The 23,984-nt window shown below is 46.2% G+C and overlaps 2 protein-coding genes across 3 annotated transcripts in view; one reads left to right on the forward strand and one right to left on the reverse strand.

The window, feature by feature from the left end:
• LOC144128563 (E3 ubiquitin-protein ligase RNF14-like) overlaps positions 1 to 20,054 on the reverse strand; it is a 30,815-nt gene extending 10,761 nt beyond the window's left edge. The window contains exons 1-6 of one of the 2 annotated variants that reach the window (XM_077662058.1): positions 20,036 to 20,054; positions 19,040 to 19,222; positions 16,205 to 16,332; positions 12,930 to 13,104; positions 3,620 to 3,727; positions 1,653 to 1,879 (exon numbers count right to left, since the gene is read on the reverse strand). In XM_077662058.1, the coding sequence (XP_077518184.1) occupies positions 1,653 to 1,879; positions 3,620 to 3,727; positions 12,930 to 13,104; positions 16,205 to 16,332; positions 19,040 to 19,211 (810 nt within the window). In that variant the 5' untranslated portion in view covers positions 19,212 to 19,222; positions 20,036 to 20,054. Of the gene's footprint in view, positions 1 to 1,652; positions 1,880 to 3,619; positions 3,728 to 12,929; positions 13,105 to 16,204; positions 16,333 to 19,039; positions 19,223 to 19,362; positions 19,655 to 20,035 lie in introns of those variants that run through there. The other variant, XM_077662057.1, reaches the window with a different exon arrangement.
• Positions 19,791 to 23,480, forward strand: Tim9b (Translocase of inner membrane 9b). The gene is made up of 3 exons (XM_077662059.1): positions 19,791 to 19,929; positions 20,139 to 20,234; positions 23,111 to 23,480. The coding sequence occupies exons 1-3, from the start codon at positions 19,903 to 19,905 to the stop codon at positions 23,261 to 23,263; spliced, it is 276 nt and encodes a 91-aa protein (XP_077518185.1). The 5' UTR covers positions 19,791 to 19,902; the 3' UTR covers positions 23,264 to 23,480.
• Positions 23,481 to 23,984: the final 504 nt, after the last annotated feature.

Raw genomic sequence — 23,984 nt, forward strand, 5'->3', positions numbered from 1 at the left:
TTGCGGGAAGAGGCTGCACACAACTTGCAGCAGAAGCAGCAGCACACCTAGATTGGAGCTCCCCACTAGTCTTGCATCCTCTACGCTATTTATTTGGTGCTGCGTTATCGATTGCCAGATGTACAAAGCTAGAGGCAGGGCTCAATGCAGTTTGCAAGTGCAGCAGTACTCTTGATTACTGAACAAATTATTGCCTTGCTTGAGAAGCAGCACCGAGGCTCTGGGTTATTCAGAACAGCATTCTGCTAGACACCAGAAAACACACCACTATATAGTTAATATAGAGTTTTAGTATAACGTTAGAGTCATAGCGGACCTAAGGGAAATTATGTTAGTGTGATGTAAGCGACTTATCGCCCCTGAGAGGTGTAGTATAGCATTCCGAAAAAGTTAAACGCGATCTACATCACATGGAGGCGGAAGGCGCTTTTAAAATGGTTGCCATAGCCACTAATTTCCAAAAGAATAAATATCGGAATCTTTTACAGCCTACTGATATAGTAACGCTCATTTCCACGATGAAATTGCCCAAGAAAATGCTTCGGCGATAAAAATAAGCGAAATAAAAACTTAAACACTGTGGCACCATCTAGTTAGAGAAATGCTATGTACAAACGGCTCGAGCAAGAAAATATTCCATAACATCACATGCTATGCTCGAAATAATTATCGAATTTAATAACATTTGTTGTACTGAATTATTAAAAACTTAAAACATTGTGCCAAAGCTCGAAACCTATTTCTGATGCATTCCTAGCAGTTGCAGATAATTACAGCATAGCGGGAGGCCCTGTGAGGCTGAGCGTGCCAGAATCGAGAGCTTATCTCAGAACCTAGACTGAATTGCAGCTTAAACTTTGTTGTCGAAGCAAGGTCAATCACAGCAAAAAGCAACAACATCAGTGGTTACTGGAAAAATGCCGTTCGGAACCACAAGGACTGCTTATTCAGCTGAAGCGAGCGGCTCTCGCTAGGAAAGATGCGCCATGTTTCAACGCTAAGTACCCAAAAGCTGCAACTGTCACAATGCTAACTTCTGGAAATTGTGCGCGTATGCTAACGCTATTTCCCCGTTAGCATTCTGCACATGCACACTCTGGACGTGCTATTCCGCTAAACACGCAACCACACAAAGCCCGCCGCTATACTAACTCTACTGTTGGGCACCTACAGCACTGGGTGTGCCACTGAACACTGGCCATCAACACAAGTCCCACTTTGCTGGTGGGAAGCAGCGAAGGACGTGTGCTGTCACTGATACATCAACAGAATAGGAATGTGGCTGCTGGCAAATGACAACCACGTCCCCTGTGTGGCTCTACATCAGTTGAGCTTTCCGTCTGGCATAATCAACTGATAGCTTGCAGCAGCTAATTCGCACCCAGGGAAGATGCATGTCATAAATTTGTTTTGCCAGCACATCCTCTAATATGACAATGCTTATGGCACACATGCACATCTAACTAGCTATGCTAATTAGGTTAGGATAGCAAGTTCAAATGCATTGCACAGCAAAGAACAAATGATAGCAGATATAGCCAGGAGATGGGACAGCCTCTCAACAACCTTTTAGAACACTCAATCACATAATTTCCTGCGTGAAAAGTGCAGGCAGCCTGAACTGGGGAGAAAGTGCACTGCACTCTGCATACCTGCGTGGGCAGCACCTGTGTGGTGCACTTCTCCTGAGGACAGCGAAGCTGGCTGGCAGAGCCGCTCTCAATCTGGATGCGAAAGTGTTCACGCAGGCATTCGCGGCAGAAGGCGTGGTTGCAGCCCACCACCAGCTCAAACTCCGAGCCCAGTTTGGACGTCAGGCACACCTGGCAGGTCATCCACTGGAGGTTGAACAGGCGCCGCTTTTCCTGACTGTTAAATTCTGAAACGAGTGAGCATCAGGGTAGGCTTCTGGCCTAGAGTTGCATCAACACTGCCCTGCTGCTTGCACATTTAGGAACCAAACTGGCATGTTCTCCCCCTATGAGACATGACACTGGCACGATAGTAGGTGTCATCTGATATAATTTCAGAATGTCACCAAAGTTTCGTTTTCGCTTTTCTGAGTTAAGCGCCAGCCTGCGGTGACGGCTGCAGTAGTTGTGGCTATCAGCCGCGCATCAGCTAGCCAACTGAGCATGCAAACGAGCACAACTGCGCTCAGTTTGGACGCTGACTGGAGCCGCTGCGCTTTCCCCTCGCCTCCATCCATGCGATTCTTCCATTCGAGCGCGGGTGCTGAAACTGTGCATTCGTTGCCTGCCGTCCAACCGATGCTTGTGCGGTGAAGGCGACTCATACGTGATGCACGTTTGTCAGGGGGCTCCACTGCTACTGCGATGTACCGTGAAGGATGCCGCGGGGGCCCTATTATTTTGGAGCTGTTCTGCTTTGACACTCCTGGCAGTATGCACGGAATAAAGCATTGATGTAAATGTGAAAAATAGTCACTGTCATGCTGGGCCCATCTGAAAAGCAGACAACCACTGTGCAGTCTTTCATCAAAAAAAATTTATTGCGATGAAAGCAGTTCTTGCGTTCTTTTGGGGCCATTCGATAATTCGAACTTTGGATAATTCGAACATTTTTTCTGGTTCCCTGAAGTTCTAATTAATGTGCTTTTACTGTACTTGCTGACCCTCATTCAATTTTCCCCGGCAGAACAGAAGCTCTACTCATTGGTTCGAAAGCTGCTGAAAACTTTTGTTTTTTGTCTCTGGCAGAGACTGTGGACTACTTGGAGCTGTCAGGAGGCTCGTGCTCCAACAGCTACCAGAGGAATAAAATAATGTTGAATGAGGGAAAAGTGTTGAAGGGGCCCAGAAACACAAACCAGGCACACAACCTTCACTCTTTTTTTGCATAGCGCAGAGCGCCTCAGTGTGCAGTCAGAGCGCCGAAATCTCTACATCTTTTAAGCTGTCAGTTTTAAGCAGCAGATATGAGATGGCAAATGTGACAGTGGTGACATGATGGGGGGCCTTGGTGATTGGCTGGGGTTATACATAAGCTAGCAAAAAAACCAGTCAAAAGGTGGAACCAAAAATCCAGGTGCTTTATAAACAGCGCTATGTACCAACTAAACCCACTCTCCACATTCTTAGACTGACTAGCTGAGCCCGCAGTGAGCATTTGGTTCCTTTGTGCTTGGCAACTAAGTCCCCAAAAAAGCAATGCTTCCTGGCAACCCAAAGGGTTATCAGCAGGGATGAGTGGTGGGGGCTGCGCTCGCATCTGCACCTAGCGAAGCATCTGGGTGTTGAGGGCAAAACAATGATGGCATATAGGAACACGTCTGTGGTATGGACCACAGCTGCCCTGGCAAGGCAACCATGGCACTGAAGCTTCCACTAATATATGCGCACGTGAAGGCACGCACATGTGCAAGGCACAGTAGTGACTAGCAGCAGCCTATTATATCACCACGCAAGTGATTGATTACATTTCTTCTGATCTTTTCATCTGCTAGTATTCTCAACTGCAAAAGAGGAAAAAAGTTCTGCTTGCATTCATCAACCTTTCAAATACATTTTGCGCCAGTCTCGTCAATGCTCGAGCAGTACTCTGGGCCAGAATTACCTGCTGTGAAAAAATTAAGTGGCATGACCAAGAAAAAGTTCACCTGTGAGAAGTGTGGCCAAGCTTCGTGGATCCATCATTTCCTTGAAGCAACGAAGATCATGTTGTCCACGACCCCGGTATGTGTAGCACTTTTTCCACCTAGCAGTCCCTGCAGTGCCCACATCAGACAGCATTTATTTTACTCTGCAACAAGAAGTCGGCACAGGTCACAGCCACTTCCAGCACAAGCTTATGATCGGGTACATTCGACTAGGATATCAAGTGCCCCATTTACACACGAGACGAGACAGTGGCAAAAAGTGTGTGGACTTGCCCCGCTCTGTACTCTCGGGTTTGCTTCCTCGTTATGTGTCCTGCCTAGTTATCTTGACTAACATGGGAGGATGCCTGTGTAGCAGCAACACTAACGCCAGAGCCAGCGGGATTTGCTGCGTGTGAGGGGGAGACAGCGCTCCCTCATCAGCCTTGGGAACTCGAAGCATGCCGACATTCTGGCGCGGCGCTCCGCACTCTACCAGCAGGGCAAGGCCTCATGGGAACATTTCCCGCAAGCTCGTCCTGTCCGGCATCAGAGTTTCTTCCCTGCCCTAGAGTGGGCGAACATTTGCTCGTAAACTTGCTGGTGAGTCGGACGACCTCGATTCCTGAGTGTATTTTGTTGCTAGCTGGCGTTATCACTGCTGTAGCAATAATTGCCTTTCTGTGTCAGCCACTGTCGTTCTACCTTTGCTCCTGCAGAGCTCAGCCTACCCTGGTCGGCTTGTGATCAGTAGCGCTTGTGATCAAGGGGTAGGGTGGGTGGTTTGGACTGGGTCAGTTGCGATTAAGCAGGGAATACGTACTAACCTCCTATTTCAGCCCCACAAATGGAAAAGACAGTAGTCACTATGTTAAGTCCACGCAGCAATGGGTGTCACAAGAGCAGATGCTCATGCCTCACTCACTGGTGAATGGGCCCTGGTAAAGTCAAGCACTTGTTGCATTCTCATCCTTTGCCAGCCAAAGTAGCAGAGGGAGAGAGAATTTATTAGTTATGTGCCAACAGCACAATCAATACAGAAAAAAATGCAACCAAGAACCCTGGCCTTCAATTCTTCTATGCTTCCAAGTGCCATCATGGTTCGAAATAGTCTTCTCGATACTATCGCCTCCACCACAAGGCCTTCCATGGCCAGCTGGGCAAGCATTATCTCAAGTGACACCGTGCAACGCAAAATTTTAGAACTCCTTTTTTTCCCCGTTATCTTGTTTTTTGCCTTGCTATTGCTTTATGTTTTGCTTTTCATCCCACACATGCACTTTATAATCATTCACATTTGGATAATGACAAGTGCTTTTTCTTTAGTCTTGTATCTTTCTATTTTTCACTGCATTTGTCTTACTCCTCCCTTTTATCCATTATGTGCCCTGCAGTGTTATTACATGTTTCGCCTTTGAATTTTGCCCTGTACTAACTTTCCTGTCCTTTCTATTGCCTTGAATTCCACGTAGCATCTTTGTATTTATTCCTTTAGAAGTTTATATTGTTTTTGTCCTCCTTAATCAGTGCCCTCAGACCCTGTATGGCATCATGGACAAATAAATTCCCTTGAGGCTTAGGGGGAGTAAGGGAGGTGGGAAGATTTAAGTGCAACCCAGCCTTGCACATGGCAGCATTCATGAAAGAAAGTGCCAAAGCTCAAACACATAATAAAATATGCCTTGCTAGCATTCGAGCATTCTTCAGACACACTTGAGGTGCTGCATGCTGGGCTGACATGAACTAAGCCTATGCCTTAGTCAGGAAGTATACATTCCACTGCAAGTAATGGGGATAAAACAGTTGATCTGTAAAAAAAAATGGCAGCTTAGCCTGTGTTGCATATTAAAGGCGTATAGACACCAAATTTTTGCTTGCATGCCTTTTTTGTAATGATATGCAGTTCACAATGTCAAGCGTTTCCTTTGCAGTAGTGTTGGCTTAATTCGCACACTTTAGAATTGTTAGTAACCATGGGCATACCTCTCAAGACTAAAACGGACGTTGGCATAGACCATGACCAACCCTCCCGCTGAAGGTGTGGATGAGCTCTAATGCTTTTTTCGTGCATGCAAAGGCAATGCACGTCTTTAGTAGGTAGGTTTAATAGAATATGATAGCATCGCAGATATTAACCGGATGGAGATTAGGGCTACCTTGTTTTGATTCATTTTGAATTAGCAGCACAAAAAAGTGACAGAGAATGTTTACTACATTCGAATCAGTGCGAAAGCACAGACTTGCGCTATGTAAAAGACGACGACGAGCGGGCAGTGCTGCAAGACATAGCACTTGCGCTTCTCAGACATACAATCGGTGAGAGATGGTTTTGCTGGGCTCTGAACCTCCAGATTAGTGCCACGTAGAAGACGACAATGAGCGAGCAGTCCTGCGGGACGGAGCGCTCACGCTTCTCGGACATACAATTACGCTTCTCGGAGATAAAATTGGCAAGAGACAATTTTCCTAGGCACTGAACCTCTGGATGAGTGCTTTCGCACTAAAAAAACACAAAACAGAGAGGGAGAAGCGACATGCTCGCAGCACAGTGTGTGCGTCACTTTTCCCTTTTTATGCTTCGTGTTTTTTTCAGTGCTTTCCCATTCGAAATGGCACTCGATAATCCTTGACGGCAGTTTTCATTCTGGTTGTAGTTAGTGTGAGATCGTGATGGCACTGCTAGCGAATGCTGGCTTTACCTGGTAACTCGGGCGCGAAGCAATGCGGCATCAACAGATTTATGAGGGCCTAAATACGGGCCAGAGCTATGTCCAGCATAAATTTTGCCGACGCTACTTTCTTTTATATTCTTGCTGTAGCATGCTGGTTTTAATCTCCATTATTTGTTACAGTCGAACCAGGTTATATCGAACCCACATATTTCGAATTATTGGCTATATCAAACACAAAGATTATCCCCTTGAAAATACTTTGTTAAAGTATTGGACAGCTGCGTAGTATATCAAACTCCAGTTTCGCCGGCCGTTCGATATTTCGAACGCTGCGCCGGGCCCCTGGAAAATGCGTTTTCCCCAAAGACACGCACATCTCCGGTCGCACAACGCGCGCCACGGAGGCGAGCGGCGACGTTTGCAAGCCATGCCTCCTCGGGAAAGAGAGAAAACCAGTCAGAAGTGAGGGCAGTGCCTCCTCACTGGTGAGGGAGACGAGAGAACTGGAGAGCCAGGTGGCGGTTGCGTCCGCAGCGCCCCACGACTGGCACAACTAGCACCAACAGCGGATTTCTGCCGAGTTTTCTCCCTCTCTTTCTTCTTCATTTCCCTTTGTGCCTTTGTTATTCCTTTGCTGACTCTGCTGACTCCTTGACTCGACTGACACCAGTCGACTCCATCAGCCAGTGCGGGGTGTCGCATTTTTCTTGTGCGTGTCTTTGTTTCAACTCGCCGATTGTAGCATGCTTGACTGCTGTCATCTAGTGAGCTATGGCACCTACGGACATAAAAAGAGAAAGAATCTGGACTTCGCAACATAGCTTGAGGTGATCTGGCGCGTCGAGAATGGCGAAAAGAAGTCCTCCTTGGCAAACGTATCTGGCATTCCACGGAGCACTCTAAGCACGCTATTAAAAAACAAGCAGGACATCACACTCAAAGCAGGTGAGCAAAGTCGCTCGGGGGCACGTCGTGTGCGCCCTGCTGCTTTCGACAAAGTTGAGAAGGTGCTTTAAGCGTGGTTTCTTGAAGTCCGAGCAAGAAAACATCCTTGTGGATGGCTCCACGTTCATGGAGAAGGCCAAATGATTTGCCACGGCTCTTGGCAAAGAGAACTTTTGCTGTGGCACTGGGTGGCTGCAATGGTTTAAAAACTGCCACGGCAAGGTGGGAAAAGCCATTTCAGGCGGAAGTAGGGCTGTCAGCAGCCAGGGGATGCAGCAGTGGCTTGCAGAGAAGTGGCTGAAGATCACTGCAAAGTTTGCAAAGTCTTCAATGCAGACGAGACTGGTCTCTTTTGGCAAATGCTGAAGAATAAGACACTCGATCTCCGTGGGAGCTCATGCCATAGTGCGAAAATGAGCAAAGTGCGTGTGACGGTTCTGCTTGTGGCAAACATGGATGGCTCGTGCAAGCTGCGTCCTTTTGTTATCTGAAAGAGCATGCCACCACGCTGCTTCAAGAATTACAAGCAGCTTCCCATTTGCTACAGCTGTAATAGAAAGGCCTGGATGACAAGGTAACTTTTTGTTGAATGGCTGAAGGCTTGAGACGCTGAGTTGGGCAGGTCGGGCCGGTGAGTATGCCTTCTGTTAGACAACTGCTCGGTCCATCAAAAGACTTGCAAGCTGCAGAACATAGAACTCAAGTTTTTCCTGCCGAACAATACAGTGAGATTGCAGCCCATGGACCAGGGTATTATAAAGGCTTTCAAGGTAGGCTACAGAAGGCAATTTGTCCTCATAAACCTCCTCATGAGAACTGATTTCAAGACTGACCTTCTCGGCGCCATCCAGATGATTGCCGGCGCTTGGAAAGACGTAAAACAGGCCACGATAGCCAACTGTTTCGGCAAGGCAGGCCTTGAAGTGGCTAGAGATGAATGTCCTGAAGCTTTAGATGATGACGATGAATGCTTGGAGGACGCATTTCGAGACTCGTCCCATTTTCCCGGCAGCGTGCCGTCGGAGCTTATCGTTGAGGACTTCATCAACGCTGACAGCGAAGTTCAGGCTGTAAATTGACCTCGCTGATAAGGACATTGCGGCTGGAATAGCTGGCACCTAAGAAGGCAATTCCAGCAACGACGAGGACAACTGTGTTCCAGAAGAGATGCGCCCGTGCACAGCCGCTGAACTGGCATCAGCGTTCAGTCTCATTAGGTGGTGTTGTGGCGAAATGGAAGGTACCGGGCTGTTGCACCTGTACAGTCTTGAGAAGATAGAGACTAGTGTTTTCAACTTCATTAACCACGTGAACTGCCAAGCCCCGGCATGAAACATGAAAGCACTTATTTCACGGAAAAGAAATTGCCAATTCTCGAAACTAGTGTTTTGAACTTCATTAATCACAGCAAAAAGCAGTAAAAAATTTGCTTTTTTTTTCCGTGAAATAAGTGCTTTCATGTTGCGTGCCCGGGCTTGGCGGTTCATGACTCTTGCGATCGGTAAGCCACAATTTGTCATGATCTCGAGTGTGGTTTAAGCCTCTATCTGTATATTGAATTTTCGTTATATCGAACTATTTTCCGATCCCCTTAGAATTCGATATATCCGGGTTCGACTGTATTACAAAACTGTAAAGGGCCATCAGGGTTTTACCTGATTAAGACTGAAAAAAAAAAGTCGCCTTATAATGCAATAAAACTTGGTGCTGTCAGTGTGCACACCTCGTATATGTATATATGTGCATGTGTACGCACATGTAGTATACGCGTGGTTATGGATGCTACACATTGGCATACACAAGCTGACCGCTTTACATTCACTACGATTCTTCTTTTAAAGAGTCCTAGTTAAATACCACTAGTGTTAATGCTCTCTTCGGTACATCTCCTGATATAAGAAAACTCGAGAAGCTTATGTTAATAAGCCGCACTGCCTTCCCACCGAAGAGTGCATAGTGAAAACTGAGGTAGTCCGGCCTGATTATAATTAGGGTCCTTTGTTTACAGGCTTTGTTTTTGAAGCAAAAGCTTCACTAAGCCATGTAAAGCCAAGGTCACCGGGCTGAGCCCGAGCCGTTAATGCGCATGCACCGAGCAACAGGTGCGCCGCACGTGATGTCACAGTTGCGCCATCGCCGCTGCCGACTCCACAGCCTCGCTGAGCACGTCGTGCATGCGCAGCAGCTACAGGTTCACTATGCATGCGCATTTGGGCAACAGATGCACATCACTGCTCGGCCACTGTATAACAGAGGGTGCGAAGCGCTCGTTCTTCAGATGAACGGAAACTTCGCATGTATACTGCGACTGACATCAATGGCGACTGCGCGAAGCCACATCGACAGATCCCGAAGTTGTGGCGTGGTATAAGGCAAGTCGACAACGAGCCCAAGAAGCCAGGAATTCCAAGTGCGCGGCCGAGATGCCGGAATGAGAGAAACAGCTCGCCAAACGACGCCGTCAAGAAGTGAAGAAACAACAGCGACAAGCAGTGACCGAAGCTACGTCTTCTTCGGGTCAGCTATTGCATACACACTAGGTTTAACCGGAGCTGAACCATCAGCAATCTTTTTACAGAATTCGAGGGGTAAAAATCGGGCTATATTTTTTAAGGCTGAATTCCGGTGAAAAATTGGGTTATTCAGAAAAAATTCAGCAGTCCAGATTTTTTTCGGTCATTTTTTGCAGCACACGGCAGTTTACTAAGGCAGTTAATTTTTCTAATAGACATTTATTTCGAAGAGTTCGGCAATGGAAGTTGGTGCAAAAGTAATAGGTTATGAACGCTTCACAACCAACTCGTTTGGAGGACACAAACAGGTCAAGTTTATGAACGTAGAGTAAGTGACAGTTTCCTCATATCACAATAATGAAGCCATAATAATTCAAGCACTGCAAGTTGATGTGATTTCATGCAGCGAGCTGCCTACACATCCTAAAGAGCTGGTACAGAAATTAGGCAGTTTGCTCAATGAAATCGCTGATGACCTAGGCCGGCCAGTAGGTATGGCATCAATGAATTTGCTCATCGGTTCAGAATCCTACTGGGATTTTTTTCTCCGGAAAGACACTGCGCACTGAAGACAAGATTAAGGCTTTAGAAACAACGGCAGGGTGGATAGTCCAAGGACCACAACACCAAAACGAAGCAAAGCAGACAAAAAGAGGACAACGAGAGAAAGATAAGCAGCATGAATTTCTCGGAGGAAAGGGGTCTTAGTGACATGAGCTAAAGAGAAGCCTTTGTGAGCAGGGTGGAAAAGAAAGCACAAGAAAAGGAACTGCCACCATCGGAAACATCAATATCATCTCCAGAGTAACAGCAGCAACCGGGTTTGTCAAGGGGGTGAGATCTTCAAGGGGAAGTCATCTTTCCCTTTGAGTTGACGGCAAAAAAAAAGTAGAATACGCCACTGCACATCAAAATCAGAAGCTAAAGAGGGACACTGATAATATGGATAGCCAGCGCTAGAGCTAGCAGTGGAATCACAGGCAAAAACGTGCACATGACCGCTCCATCACACGCAGATGCGAAGCATATAAGTGAGCCAGACAGTGAGATCAGCTGGATGAAGATGTCTAAGGCCAAAAGCAAGACTGGTTACCGATATGGAAAGCAGAGAGATGAGAGGGTATTGTTCAAGATGTCCAGGAAAGCAATGAGTGTGACTCGCGCAACAAGCATGCAGGAAACACTGTGCACAACTTGCATGCCCTAGCAAGCTTTCGTCCACAACTACGACCACGCGCACACAAGAAACGACTCCTCGACAAGGAATGGTACCTACTCTGAGAACCGGAGCATTGCTGTCGCCAGGTGAAAGTACCGTATTTACTCGAATGTAACGCGAGTTTATTCTCGGATTTTTCCCCCTTAAAGTCCACCCTCGCGTTATAATTGAATACCACACTTCAATTGGCCTAAAGCAGTGCCGCGGTGCAGCCATTCCAAAGCAATCAGCTTGGTTTCAGTTTCCGCAGTTTTGCGATCTTATGCTGGCAACATGGGTACCACGGAAGCCAAATCCTCATCCATCCAAAGTCAAAGCGTTGTTCTCCGTCATTTTTTTTTGTTCGTTGCGGCCTCGCGCTGAATGTGTCAACGCATCGTGTTCTTGTGGCAACGCTTGTTTTCAGAGAAAAGCGACCCTGTTAGCTGAAGATGTCAGGAATTCTGCAGCAGCACGAAGACTTGACCTACACGAGTCAACCATCCGCGGATGGCGGCTGCAGCGGGAGGGGCTTTTTAAATGTGAGCCCGACCGCAAAGGATTTCGTGGGCCTCGCCACAGCCATCACGTCGAGCTTGAGAAAAAAGTGGCGGACTTTATTATCGAGCTGATCTGTTGGAAAGTTAGAGACATTGCTCGGGAGATGGGAAGTTCAGAGCATCTCATGGGTGGGCCCAAATGTTCATGAAGAGGAATGGATTCTCTCTGTGGTGAACAACACCGATACGACAAAAGTTACCGGGAGACTTCGATAGCGAATAGGAGGTTTCCGAAAGCGGGGAAGATGAATAAACAAGTTAGCCACGATGTCTATTAAAGGTACTTTGTTTTGCGTCCTTAAGCCTCGCGTTACATTCGTGGTTTTATTTTTTCGCGCTGGGCAGCATGTAAATGCACCCCTCGCGTTACATTCGTAGTCTCGTTACATTCGAGTAAATACGGTAACTCGTGTGAAGAACGTAAGTCGAGCAGAAAAGCATATTGTTCAACTGGAAGACAAAGGTTTCAGCACGTTTTCCCAGATGTGCCAGTTCAAGAAGATGCACATTGGCCAAGATGGTGCTATGAGGGTGTTTTTTCTCACTTCGCACGGCAACGAAGGGACTACTACACTGCTACAGCAAGGAAATCTCCTGAAGAAATCGTTTATTAAACAAGCGAGCGAAGCGGCTGGCAACCCCTTTTGCCAAGCGGGAATCTGTATAATGTGCCGAAGAGAAGGCGAAGACGCAGACGAAGATGAGGACAATGAGGTGCCTGCCACGTGGGATTTTTTTTTTTTTGCCATAAAAGAAAAATGCATAATGCAAACAGTTGGCTCCCTTGTTCTGAAATTTTCCAAAAAATTACTTCTGGAGTAGATTATTCATGCCGAGTGGCATGGTTTTTCTTTCACCAGCGAGTTTTCGCCCCACTGTTCACAACCTCGCGTATAAGATTTGGTACTGAAGTTTACTGAAGTTTGTTATAAGCAGGTTTGGGTATATTGAGTTATTCCACTTATCAAACAAATCACATTAATCACACTGTTAGTTACAACCAGGACTGAGTGTACAAGCACATGCAAAATGGCGTAATAAACGATTGTGCTAGTCCTAAGGTCCCATGACAAGATGATCAGATTGCTCAATGAAACACTGTGTTCTTCTGACTTGGGCTATACTTGTTCACAGTTTGGGAGTTTTAGGGCATGTTACCACCACAGCAGCCATCACGCCCACTGCCAGTTTCCAGCATTGGGATATAAGAGAACAAGTGTGCACTGATCAGAAAAATCTTACATTACTGCACAGACTTTCTGATGCAATCACTCCAGGACACACCCTTTCGGACACTAAGCATTCTGACATGCCAAAACAATGCATGCATTCATGTGCCTGGAGAAGCTGAAAATGCTCTAAGGAACCCAGTCTGGGGACCCCTGATGTATGCTGCAACAAAGACTGCTGGACCACACATAATTCAGAGAACAAATGCCTCACTGGTGTTTCTTCGGAGACGAGTCAATTCCTGGTAGAGTGGTGCCAGGCTGTGGCTGGACTTCAACCCCAGAATGTTGCCTGCCTCCGTCTCCAGCAGGGTCATCCAACGGTACAGCACCACCGTGTACGGGTCCTGCCGCCAGCAGTCATCTAGCGCCTGGCAGAGTTTCTCCAGCTGCGCAGTAGCAGCAAACAATGAAAATGAGGCAGGTTGGTGCATGCTTGACAGGTAGGAACAGTGTGAACAGTGCACAGGGAAAAGGAAGGGGACAGGTCCTCTTTCATCTGTGTCTACTTCCACTGCCCTCACCTGGCAACTTTTCATATACAAATTTGTTCTATTTCCGATAACTGAAACTACTAACACTTCAAACAACAACTGTTCAGCAAGAACGCTTCATCTAGAGCAGTCTGTAATAGCACGAGCTGACGGCGGTCACCGAGAACATTTTTAGAGAGAAAAGGCCTGATGCCATTTGCTACAGTGAAACAGCAATACCACCTCAAACTGCTGCTATGCTACTTCTGTGGCTAAGTGGTTATGGTGCTCGGCTGTTGGACCAAAAGACGTATCTTCAATCCCAGTTGTAGCTGTCACACTTTGATAGACAGGAAATGCTAGCAGCCCGCGTACTGTGCGACGTCAGTGCATGTCGAAGCAGCTGGTCGAAATTATCCAGAGCCTTCCACTCCCTCATAGCCTGAGTTGATTGGTAACATTAAACCCCAAAAAACCGAAACAAAACTACACAGCATACATTGCAAAGAAACCTCCATACCAGATGCACATAAGTAAGTACATGGCACCATAAATATTTATTTGGCGGCTGCTGTACCTCGTAGGCAGCATTTGATTTGTAGTGCCCTGAAATGATATTCGGCTGTTCTCTAAGTGCAGGTTAAAGATCCCCAGGTGGTCGGAGCCCTCCACTACGGCACCTCTTCCTTCTTTCTTTCACTCCCTCTTTTATCCCTTCCCTTATGGCGCGCTGTTCAGGTGTCCAATTATATATGAGACAGATACTGCACCATTTCCTTTCCCCAAAAACCAATTATTATTATTATGTTCTCTAAGCCCAAAATTTTGAAACTTCGACCAAGAGAATCAGAAATTTTCAGATTAACTTACGCCATTATAATATCAAAAGCCATTATTCATTACATGAGTTATTATAGTCCGGCCACCACTGAGTCAATAAATGTGGGTGTGTCTTCACACCACCAACAAAGATCTTGCGTTGTCTTTTGTGCCATGACAACAATACCTGCTCAAAGTTCTCCCAAAAGCAGATTATTAATTGACATGTATCATCCAAAGGCGAGACCTTCATTCAAAAACACTATGCTCAAAAATCATAGAACATATCATTTACTCCCATGTCACTTCCTTTTTACCATTTGTCATTTCTTTCATTCAGACCAGCACGACTTCTGTAAAGAACATTTATGTGAAACCCAACTAGCTCTGGTCCTTCACGATGTTCATTCCAATCCTGACTGCAACACACGTACTGATGTTATATTTCTAGATTTCAAGAAAGCATTCAACAAAACACCTCACTCCACCTGCTACTCAAGCTGTCTCAATTAAGCCTCAATTCACTGGTTCTCAATGGGATCCAAGGCTTTCTAACCAACCGAATGCAGTTTGTTTCCGCTAATAGTAATTCATCCTCTTTTTCAAGTGTTATTTCAGGTGGTCCCTTGTTCTTTCTAGTTTACATTAACGATCTGCCTTCAGCAACAATGGTGCGCTATGTGGCTTATGTCCCTGAACACCACTAAGACTTTACTGATTTCTTTCCACTGCCACTGAAACTACACACCTCCTATTTACAAAATTAATGAATAGTACTATTGTTCCAACTGACTCCTTTAAGCACCTAGGTGTCCACCTCGCTAACGATTTAACATAGTTCTGTCGCATAAACCACACAACTCCTCTAACCGAACTGTTGTATACCTCTACCATAACCTGCACATGGCACCTTCTTCTGTAAAACTACCAGCTTACAATACCCTTGTGCGACCAGCGCTATCCTTGATCTGCACCAATCTAACCTTACTAAAACTTGAATCTGTTCAGAACAGTGCTGCTCAGTTCATTCTTTCAAGCTACTTGTACTATTCTAGCATCTCCACCATGCAATCTCAGTTACAACTACCTCCTCTCGCTCCTTGCTACTGAATTTCACACCCCTGCCTCCACCACAAGTTTTCTCTTACATCACTCCATGACAGTCAGCTCATTCAACCAGTGCATCGAACACCTCACACAGGCCACCCTAATAACGCCATCTGGCCACGTGCTCACACAACTAGATTTCATGAGTCATTCTTCATGTACACTGCTCTTGACTGGAATGGCCTTCCCAGCCATCTGGCGCTCATCTGTGACCGTGCTTGCTTCAAGACTGCCATCGAAGAAGTTGTCTCATCATAGCCATGTTTCCCACAAGCCTGTCATCGTTACCTGAAATACACACACCCACCATTTATGTAATGTCCTAAATCAGGACCTTTGAGGTATTAATAAAGTGATTGATTAATTAATTAGTTGTGGCTGCCTTGTTTTACGGCCCCAAGTGCAGTCCTTGTAACAAATAACCTGCATTTTAATGCAGTCTGGCTACAGCCAGTGCACCACCGCCTCAGGTTTACTTTCTGCTTTGATCTATTCGCAGCATCACAATTCTCAAAATGAAAGTCGGCTGCAAATATGTGGCGAATGAAGCACTAAGGTAAAGAAAATAACTTGGAAAACAGGTTTAACAAAGGTTGCACGAAATATCAGTCATGGACAAAAGTTTTCAGGATGCGGACTGAGGAAGAATTATTTCTGCGGCAGTCGGGCAAAGCAGGTAATTTAAAGCATGGAAGCATGAGGAGACAAGCATGCGGAAATATGTTTGCGCTATTGTAACCGCGTGAGTGTTTTATGTAAAGAAAATGTGATTCTGCTGCTGCAGGCTGCAAACAAGCGTATGGGGGCTAAGACCTTGTCAGGCTTCCGAGCCTTTAGCCTTACTTACGCCACCCGCAGGAATTAACTGCATTACTTCCTGCAAAATAATGTTACTTACTTAATATGAGCCGACTGGCTAGCGAGGCAACGCAGGAATAAATAATTTTCTGCGAAACAGCATCTTGCAAATTCTTGTCCATGCCTGTAAAGCGTGCAGCACCACAATGCACAAGCACGGATCCAGGAACATCTATGACAATAAGTGAAGATTCTAACAAATATAGCTAACAGCTCTGAAGCGATGCATCACCTCTTTCACGGTGAGCCAAGGGCAGCTCAGGCAGATCATAGGCGCACGTTCGGAGGGGTATTTGGATGGTAGTACAAAGTCTAGCTGAACAGGAGGCAAGTGCTCAAGAAGAATCTCCTGCATTTCATCTGCAACAGAAATTGCATTCAACCCAGGATCAATGCAGGGTTTACAAGCACTGCAATAGCAGCACATTAATGGGCAATGTAAGGACTGCACACCAAAAGTTTTCAGTGCGCTGACATACTGGCTCAACAAGAATGAATAAAAAGAAAAAAAAAAAGCAGGTCAAGAATAAGATTACCTGGAACTCCTTAGTAGCAAGCAAAAGACACAAGCCAAACAGAAACACGTTTTTGTGGCACTTTTCCGGCATTTATTATTGCTTGCTTCTCTGATTTGTGCTCGTTGGGGATACTGCTACCACGCCAACATGCTACAAGCTAAAAGCACAGTGATCTAGCTAACCATGTGCTCATATCTTTCAAAGTTACAAATGTTACACTCGATCTACCCTATTTACCCTATAAAGTGCACAACTGGAAGTAGCGTGTTTCCTGCGTTTATTTTCTGTGATAACCAGCATTGCAAACAGAACAGTTTTGTCACGCAAATACGCACTGTGTATGCCTGCGTATGCATTGGTTGTATCGCATTATGTAATGAACCCACTCACACAATGAACCCACCGACCACTTTTGTCAATGAGAGCTCACTTTTTATTTCTTAACCTAGCCGAAAAAACTCGCACGTGACGATCACGGCCGCTGTTCAGCATGTTCGCTTTATCTCACCGCAATTGGTCGCCACCATCAACTGTCGCAAAACTGCTGGATGGCAGCGTGATACAGCTAACACCTTAGAGGGGAATGATAATAAACACTGACCATACATAATCGCAAGTGACAAGGGGACACAACCCGTAGACTGTGTGCTTTTACTGACGATGGACAGACAGACAGACGGGCGAGCAGATGGGCAAGTGGGTAGGCGAGCAGGCGAGCGAGCTGACGGACGGACAGGCGGGCAGGAGGGCTGGTGGGCAAGCGAGCGGATGGATGGATGTATATGAAATTTCGACTCTCCCAAAAAAAACCTGTCAAAACTTTTCCTTTCCGCACGTAATGGACCCTCCCACTAAATTAATGTCAACTTTTCTGAAAATAAAGTGGGTCCATTAGGCAAGTAAATATAATATTCCTTTCTTTGTAAAATCTGCGCACACTGCTTTCACACTGAAACTCTAAAAATTAGAAGGGACGCTTTAACTCTGTCTTAAGGGTATGACGTGAAAACGTATTGGGTTAATTTCCATATATGCAGAATTGGTTATTCTGTTCATAGATCCCTAGGAGCACTCGTACCATTCCTGGCGCAGTGGTGCAGCGGTTAAGCGATGCGGCACTTCCCTGCGATGGTAGGTGCTGCCACCAGTGGGCCTTGTGCGACCCAGGTTGCTCTTCCTGAGTGACCAATCATTACATTTACTGCCACCTGCCACAGTGGGCAGGTGTGACGACGCTGCAAGGTTACGTGACTTAGGTGGCCCACCTGCCTCCTAGGTTACTTCTCTGGGGATTTTTTTGTGCACTAGCGCTTACAGTGGGCATTCGCCACATTTAACCGTTGTGTGTTTGTCTTTTTGAAGCCGGTTTTGTGGCTGGCTGCTCACCTGCCCACCGTGCCAGGAAGCAGCCCATTTAATCGTGAGAGGCTGCTCGGGAAGAGCAACTTGGGTTGCAACCTAAACCAAGCAACCCAAGTCCCACCGATGGCAGCACCTGTCACTGAAGGGCAGTGGCGCATCGCCTGGCTGCTGCACCACTGCGCCAGGAGTTGCATGAGGACTCCCAGGGATTTATAAATGTAAAGGAGAGAATGACCAGTTCCGCATATATGGGCACTAGCCCATTATCACTATCCAACAACTGCCACCCATGAACACTGGATCTGAACATCGCAACCAAAGGAAAAACCAATCTGCTAGTGCACCTAATTCGCATCTGGCCTAACTACACAAACCGACCATCAATTCTTCGTGGATTTTCCGCTCACGGTTAACGACGGCGATTCCGGATTTTCTGCAACACGAGCTGCTTAATGAACAAGGGAGGGAAATTGCTTGCCAACGTTTCGACAAGAGGACTTGCCTTCATCTGGGCCAGGCGAAGACAAGTCTTCTTGTTGAAACATTGGCAAACACTCTGAGGCTTTCCCCTCCCTTATTCACTTTGTGATTATCAAGAACCATCTGACCAACCTCTCTACCATCAGACAAGTACAGTGCAGATATGTACTAGTACGAAGTTCACTGGGGAAAAATGTTTTGAGGAGTACAGAGGTGCCGGAATACACGTGCATAATCAAATGTAATGACTGCAACAACCCTTTTAGAGTTTGCAGTTACTCAAAACACTGGATAGTTATAGGTCATTTTGTGGGTTAGCAATGGGAGTCAACAGACAAGTACAAGCCATGCACAAAGCCCAACTGTCGCCTCAATACGCGTTTATCGAGTTCATCAATTGTTTAGTATTGCTGACCCTTCTCTTTGTTCTATCTTCCAGCACTGCTGTGTTTCGCCCTCATTGTACTTGTCTCTCGTATTCTAGCGCTGCACACCATGAAAGACACGTGCACCACTGCGTTCAGCAGATACTATCCTTACGTGGTCAACGCGATCTGCGCCAGCGTTTCGATATGCAAAGAACACATATACCAGCTAGGCCCACTCGTGTGCTGCTACAAAAAAAAAATGTATTTTGCTGACTGTGACTATACAGGCACGGTAAAAGTGCAGAGACAAGACAACGACCACTTTCGAGATGCGCGCACCTGGGGCATTCACTCGTGGCACCAGCACATGGAAGGGCTTGGGGACTTCAACGCGGGCCAGGAAATGTCCTTTAGGATACCGGCCCGGACTCTTTTCTACTCCAAAGACCGAAGCATCGTAGATGCTTTCCAGAACCAACAGCTCGTTCTCCTGCTCCTCTTCGTCTGCCATTCCAGGAAGCGCTACAAAGACGGAACACAAGTGAAACAAACTGACGAAAATCAGGCGTACAAACAGCCGCGCACTGCGCAAGACTCGGCTGAACAACAGTGTGAGTAGTGCGGCATGTCCATGGCAGCCTCCTATGTAAAAATCAACTCACTCTGAACACCTGTACAGCAAGATCATCTGCGACGCATACCAGCGTCTGTCCTCTGCGTCTATTCGAATATACGAATTGGCAGCACGGGCATAGTGTGCAAGAGTGGACGTCACACTAAAACGCGCAGACAGCAGCGTGAAACGAGCAACAGAGAATTCCTAAATATGAAGATAATCACAGGGACGAAATTAGGCACCACCAAACAGTGGTTATAAGCAATGTCAATTTGCAACGAAGTTGCGCCTGGTTGCGCGTTCGTTTTATGTACTACGCCATGTTGACTATTGCTCTCTCCCTCTTTCTCAAAAGCCAAAGAGCAGAAAGCACCAAAACACTACTCGTGCTAAACATTCGACAAAAAAAAAAAAGTTATTTTCGGCCTGTGCTAAATAAAAGTCTTCAGAAACTGGCCAAGTCGGCTGCGAGCTTGAATTGAAGTTTCACAATTACTGTTCGAAACCAGCGCAGCCAGCGTTGGTTTCAGCAGTTTCAGCGTCGTTAGCGTCGTGCTCTAAACCGTTCAAAACATTCTGCTACCTCATGGCGGAAGATGCAGCGATAAGAAACGTATGTGCAGCACGGAATTGTGCGACGCGCTTGGTCCTTAAGCTGTTCACCTTTTAGAGCCTTTGTTCAGCTTCCATATCCTCCACCAAACACTGCAGTGACTTACCTTTTACTGCCTAGCGAAACCGGTCAACACTCGAAAAGCTCGTGCATTTGCCGCTGCCGACTGCACGCGGTTTGAAGAAAACGTTTGGTTTATTCTTTTTCAGTTCCGGGACTTCCTCTTGATATACAACAGGATGACGGAGACATGCTTCCGACACTGCGTGAACAATCTAAACTATCGAGACCTAACTCCAGATGAGGTTGGTGCAAGCAGTGGTATCCAGCGCCGGCATTCCCGACATGTGGCGGCTTTTTGGGATTGCTACTGCTCTTGGCTGGTCAAATCATGCACTTGACTGGCACTCAATGGGGCGTTCACGGCGTCGAATACGCGGCCACCGTTATTTACAAATGAGAGACGGAGCCATTATTGCATACTGAGCTACATGCGCAACTCTAAATTTAAAATTATGGCTTGGTTTGTTTGCTGTCACAACCTTGTAATATTATCTAGCTTTGGAAGCAAGCCGCAATAGTAAGAGCAAGGTTTTGCAGTTGAATCAAAGTGAGGCAAGTGAGACTCGAAATGCAGACTTCTTGCTGTAAACGTTGGTTTCTGTAAGGCCATGTGCATGCTTGTCATACCCATATAGTTAATATGTATTCACCTTATATGCAGAACTACCAACAGTAAAATGGCATTTTTCTGGGCCAGTTGGTATGAATCCATGATTTGGGCCAGCATGAACTTTGCCCTGTCCCATGAACCGGCCAAATTATACGCCCGTCCTGTTCGGCACCCTGTTTGTGCTTTTGCTTTTTATCTCCCACATCATGTTTTAGGTTTTTAGCCCGTTTTAGTCGTGTTACTGTTGGCATTTTGGTTTTAATTCAACTTCAGGTTTTTAGCTCTGTTTTAGCCGTGTTAGTGTTGGCATTTTTTGGTTTTTATTCAACTCTCGTCTCACCTGAAGGCGAAGGAGCTTTTCATGATTTCGCAGCCTCATGTCCATCTTCATGTTAAAACTTCTAGCTTTGTTTTGGCGTGATTTCTTGCGGGTTTTTCATTCATATATTCTTTCAGTTGTTTCGTGTTTTGTTTTTATGACGCGGCTTTTGCTCTTTCACTGTCTTTGTTGTGGCCTAGACCTTATCCTGTGAGAACTGATTCTCGATCATGCTTTGGTTCCCATCACGTGCGCACAGTTTTGCAACGCGGCCTAAGATTGTGGGGGGCTCAGTGATTTCGCTTTCCCGGTAACGGCTGTTTCGTCATCTGTTCTAAGCATTGTTGTTACATTTGCTTTTGGTGCGGCCTTCTTTTGCCATGCCCTTTGCCTTCTCTCCATCCTTCTCTCCACCTTTACCGCTGCATATATTTCCGCGCGTTCCGCGCCTTTTCATTAAAGTTGTTAGTCAGCCGTGTGTTCCGTATTCCACGTGTCTCTCTTCATTTGTGTCCCAAAGTTCATGCTGGCCCAAATCATGGATACCAACAGTAGCTCACTTGCATATGCAGTTTTGCAATGTATTTGATTAACAAGTTCAAGAAATAACAGCATGTAGTCCATGTGCTCCAGCCGTTTCGTAAGCACTGGATGTGTGTGTAGTAAAGCAGTACCCAAGCTTTGAATGTGGGAAAGGAACTGCGGCTTTTCATGCCACGTGTGTATACGAGCCTGGTGTGCTGTCAGCTGTGGTGCTATGCACAGCTCTGGCTAGGCTTCAAAGCATGTGCATATTCCATGCTTACACTGATCTTGTTGGGATGCAGCATGGAGGAACCATGCAGAGTGCAGGAAAATTCTAACAGGAAATGTGTTCACATAAAAGGGTTTATGTAGTACAATACGCATGGGCAGCTCTCGACAGGAGCTAAAATTGCTACTGCTGCATTGAAGTGTTCAGCAGGAAGGCTTTGTTTTTTTTTCAGTCAAAATGATAACACACTCACGCATAATCCTGCATAGTCGTAAATAGATAGTGTCATGAGTACTACTCAAAGCAATTTGTTAAAACTGTTTTCAGCATGCTTGTCCGCTCAGGAGTCTGCATTACTGTGGCAGTACCACTGAACCATTGATGTAGCCGCCGCGGTGGCTGAGTGGTTATGGCGCTCGGCTGCTGGCCCGAAAGACGCGGGTTTGATCCCGGCCGGGTCGTTCGAATGCCGATGGAGGCGAAATTCTAGAGGCCCGTGTACTGTGCGATGTCAGTGCACGTTAAGGAACTCCAGGTGGCGGAAATTTCCGGAGCCCTTCACTACGGCGTCCCTCATAGCCTGAGTCGCTTTGGGACGTTAAACCCCTCTAAAATAAACTAAACTAAACCATTGATGCAACATTAAATAGAGCGAAATAAAGTTTGTTGTTCAGCTAGCTGGTGCATATCTTTAAAAGATCGGAAACAACCCGTCAGTGCTTCCTTGTGCAGTTTTCCACGTGGACATTGTGCTTTTCAGAGACGAGTTCTGTTGTTAATACATGAGCATGGCCAATGCAGAAATGTTCACATAAAGGTGGAATTTCCATAGACAGCATTGCTCTGGCACATGCATTGTTTCTTTAAACAGAAGTGAACTTCACTCGCTTCATTCACTTTTAAGCACAGCAAACACGCCTGTTCAAGGTAGAACACACAAGAGTGACACTGGCCCTGGGTTTACAATTTTCATATTTGAGCTTTTCTATCAAATCGGATTGTGTTAAGGCAAGGTGCTAAGTAAGCATGCTTCCTCATCTTGAGGGTGGGGTTTTACAGGGTGCAAGTGGGATGACAGCATGGCATCCAACCACGATGGTTTAGTAGCTATGAAGATCAAATGACAACGCGACATCCAAACTCTTGGAGGTTGGTTGTGCGTGGGAGAGCTGTTGCTTCTTTTCTTTCTGCTCGATTTCGTTCACATGGAAAACAAAAGAGGCGATTTCATTCCAAAAGTGGTAGGAAAGAGATTGGTGAACAAAGTTGAGCTCATTCAGAAGAAATTGCCCTGCTGTGGTGGATCTCTTTCGGCGGCATAAGCAAAATGGCTAGCTGTTTCATTTTGCACAGTGTATGGAGAAGAGTTGACATTAGGAATAAAAAATTGTATGAGTGGCTGTTAGTGCTGCAATAATGTTTGCCTTCATTTCAGAGCAAATGTGTGGACCTCTGTGCAGGGAAGGCAGTAAGTGTCAACCACCGAATGATGGCCATCTACATGGAAGTCCAGCCAGAAATGATGAAGCGTTCTATAGAAGCTCAGCAACAGCTGAATACAGAGCAAAGTGTAGAAGGGCAAAGTTAGTGCTGCCGATGCTTCCCCAGCTAGGAAGTGTGGTCATGACTTTAGCTGTCTGTGAAATGCTGGGCATTGCAGTGGACATTTGGTGCCGAGGTCTGCTGTACACGAATTGTCAGCATCATGCAAGGTAATAAGTGGTGAGACTCCGACCAATGGCTGTGCGCACTTGGTGCACATAGTGCTGTGGGCCACGTCAATAAAAGCTGTTATCAAGTTTTCATTGTTGGACCCTCCTACAAATGCGCAAACTGCAGTCACGCTAAAGAGCCACAAGACCTCTAGAATACAGTGCTTCAGCTTGAAGAAAATTCATTATGTTGCGGAATATTGAAAACATCACTACAGCTATCATTAAGTGAGTAAGAGACCGTGCCACAGTAGCTGTGGTGTTTGCCTGTTGATCATGAGGTCATGGCATCGAATCCTGGCTGCCACGGGCCCATTTCGATGAAGGTAAGATGTTCTACACAGTGTCAGTGCACTTTTAAGAATGCCAGGTGGTTGAAACCAATCTGGGACCCCCCCCCACTATGGCACCGCCTTCTTTACTCCTTCCTCCACGTGCAGTTCAGGGGCCCATCATGAGTGAGGCAATCGCTGCACCTTTTCTTCTGGCATAAAACATTTACATTTTTTCAATGATGAGAAACACATTCCTGTTATCATTTTCTGTGCAACCTGAACTGGAGGGAAATGAGGGGATCGATGTGTGCCCCACAGAGAA

Source organism: Amblyomma americanum, chromosome 4 (assembly GCF_052857255.1).
Source record: "Amblyomma americanum isolate KBUSLIRL-KWMA chromosome 4, ASM5285725v1, whole genome shotgun sequence".
Taxonomy (NCBI): Eukaryota; Metazoa; Arthropoda; class Arachnida; order Ixodida; family Ixodidae; genus Amblyomma; species Amblyomma americanum.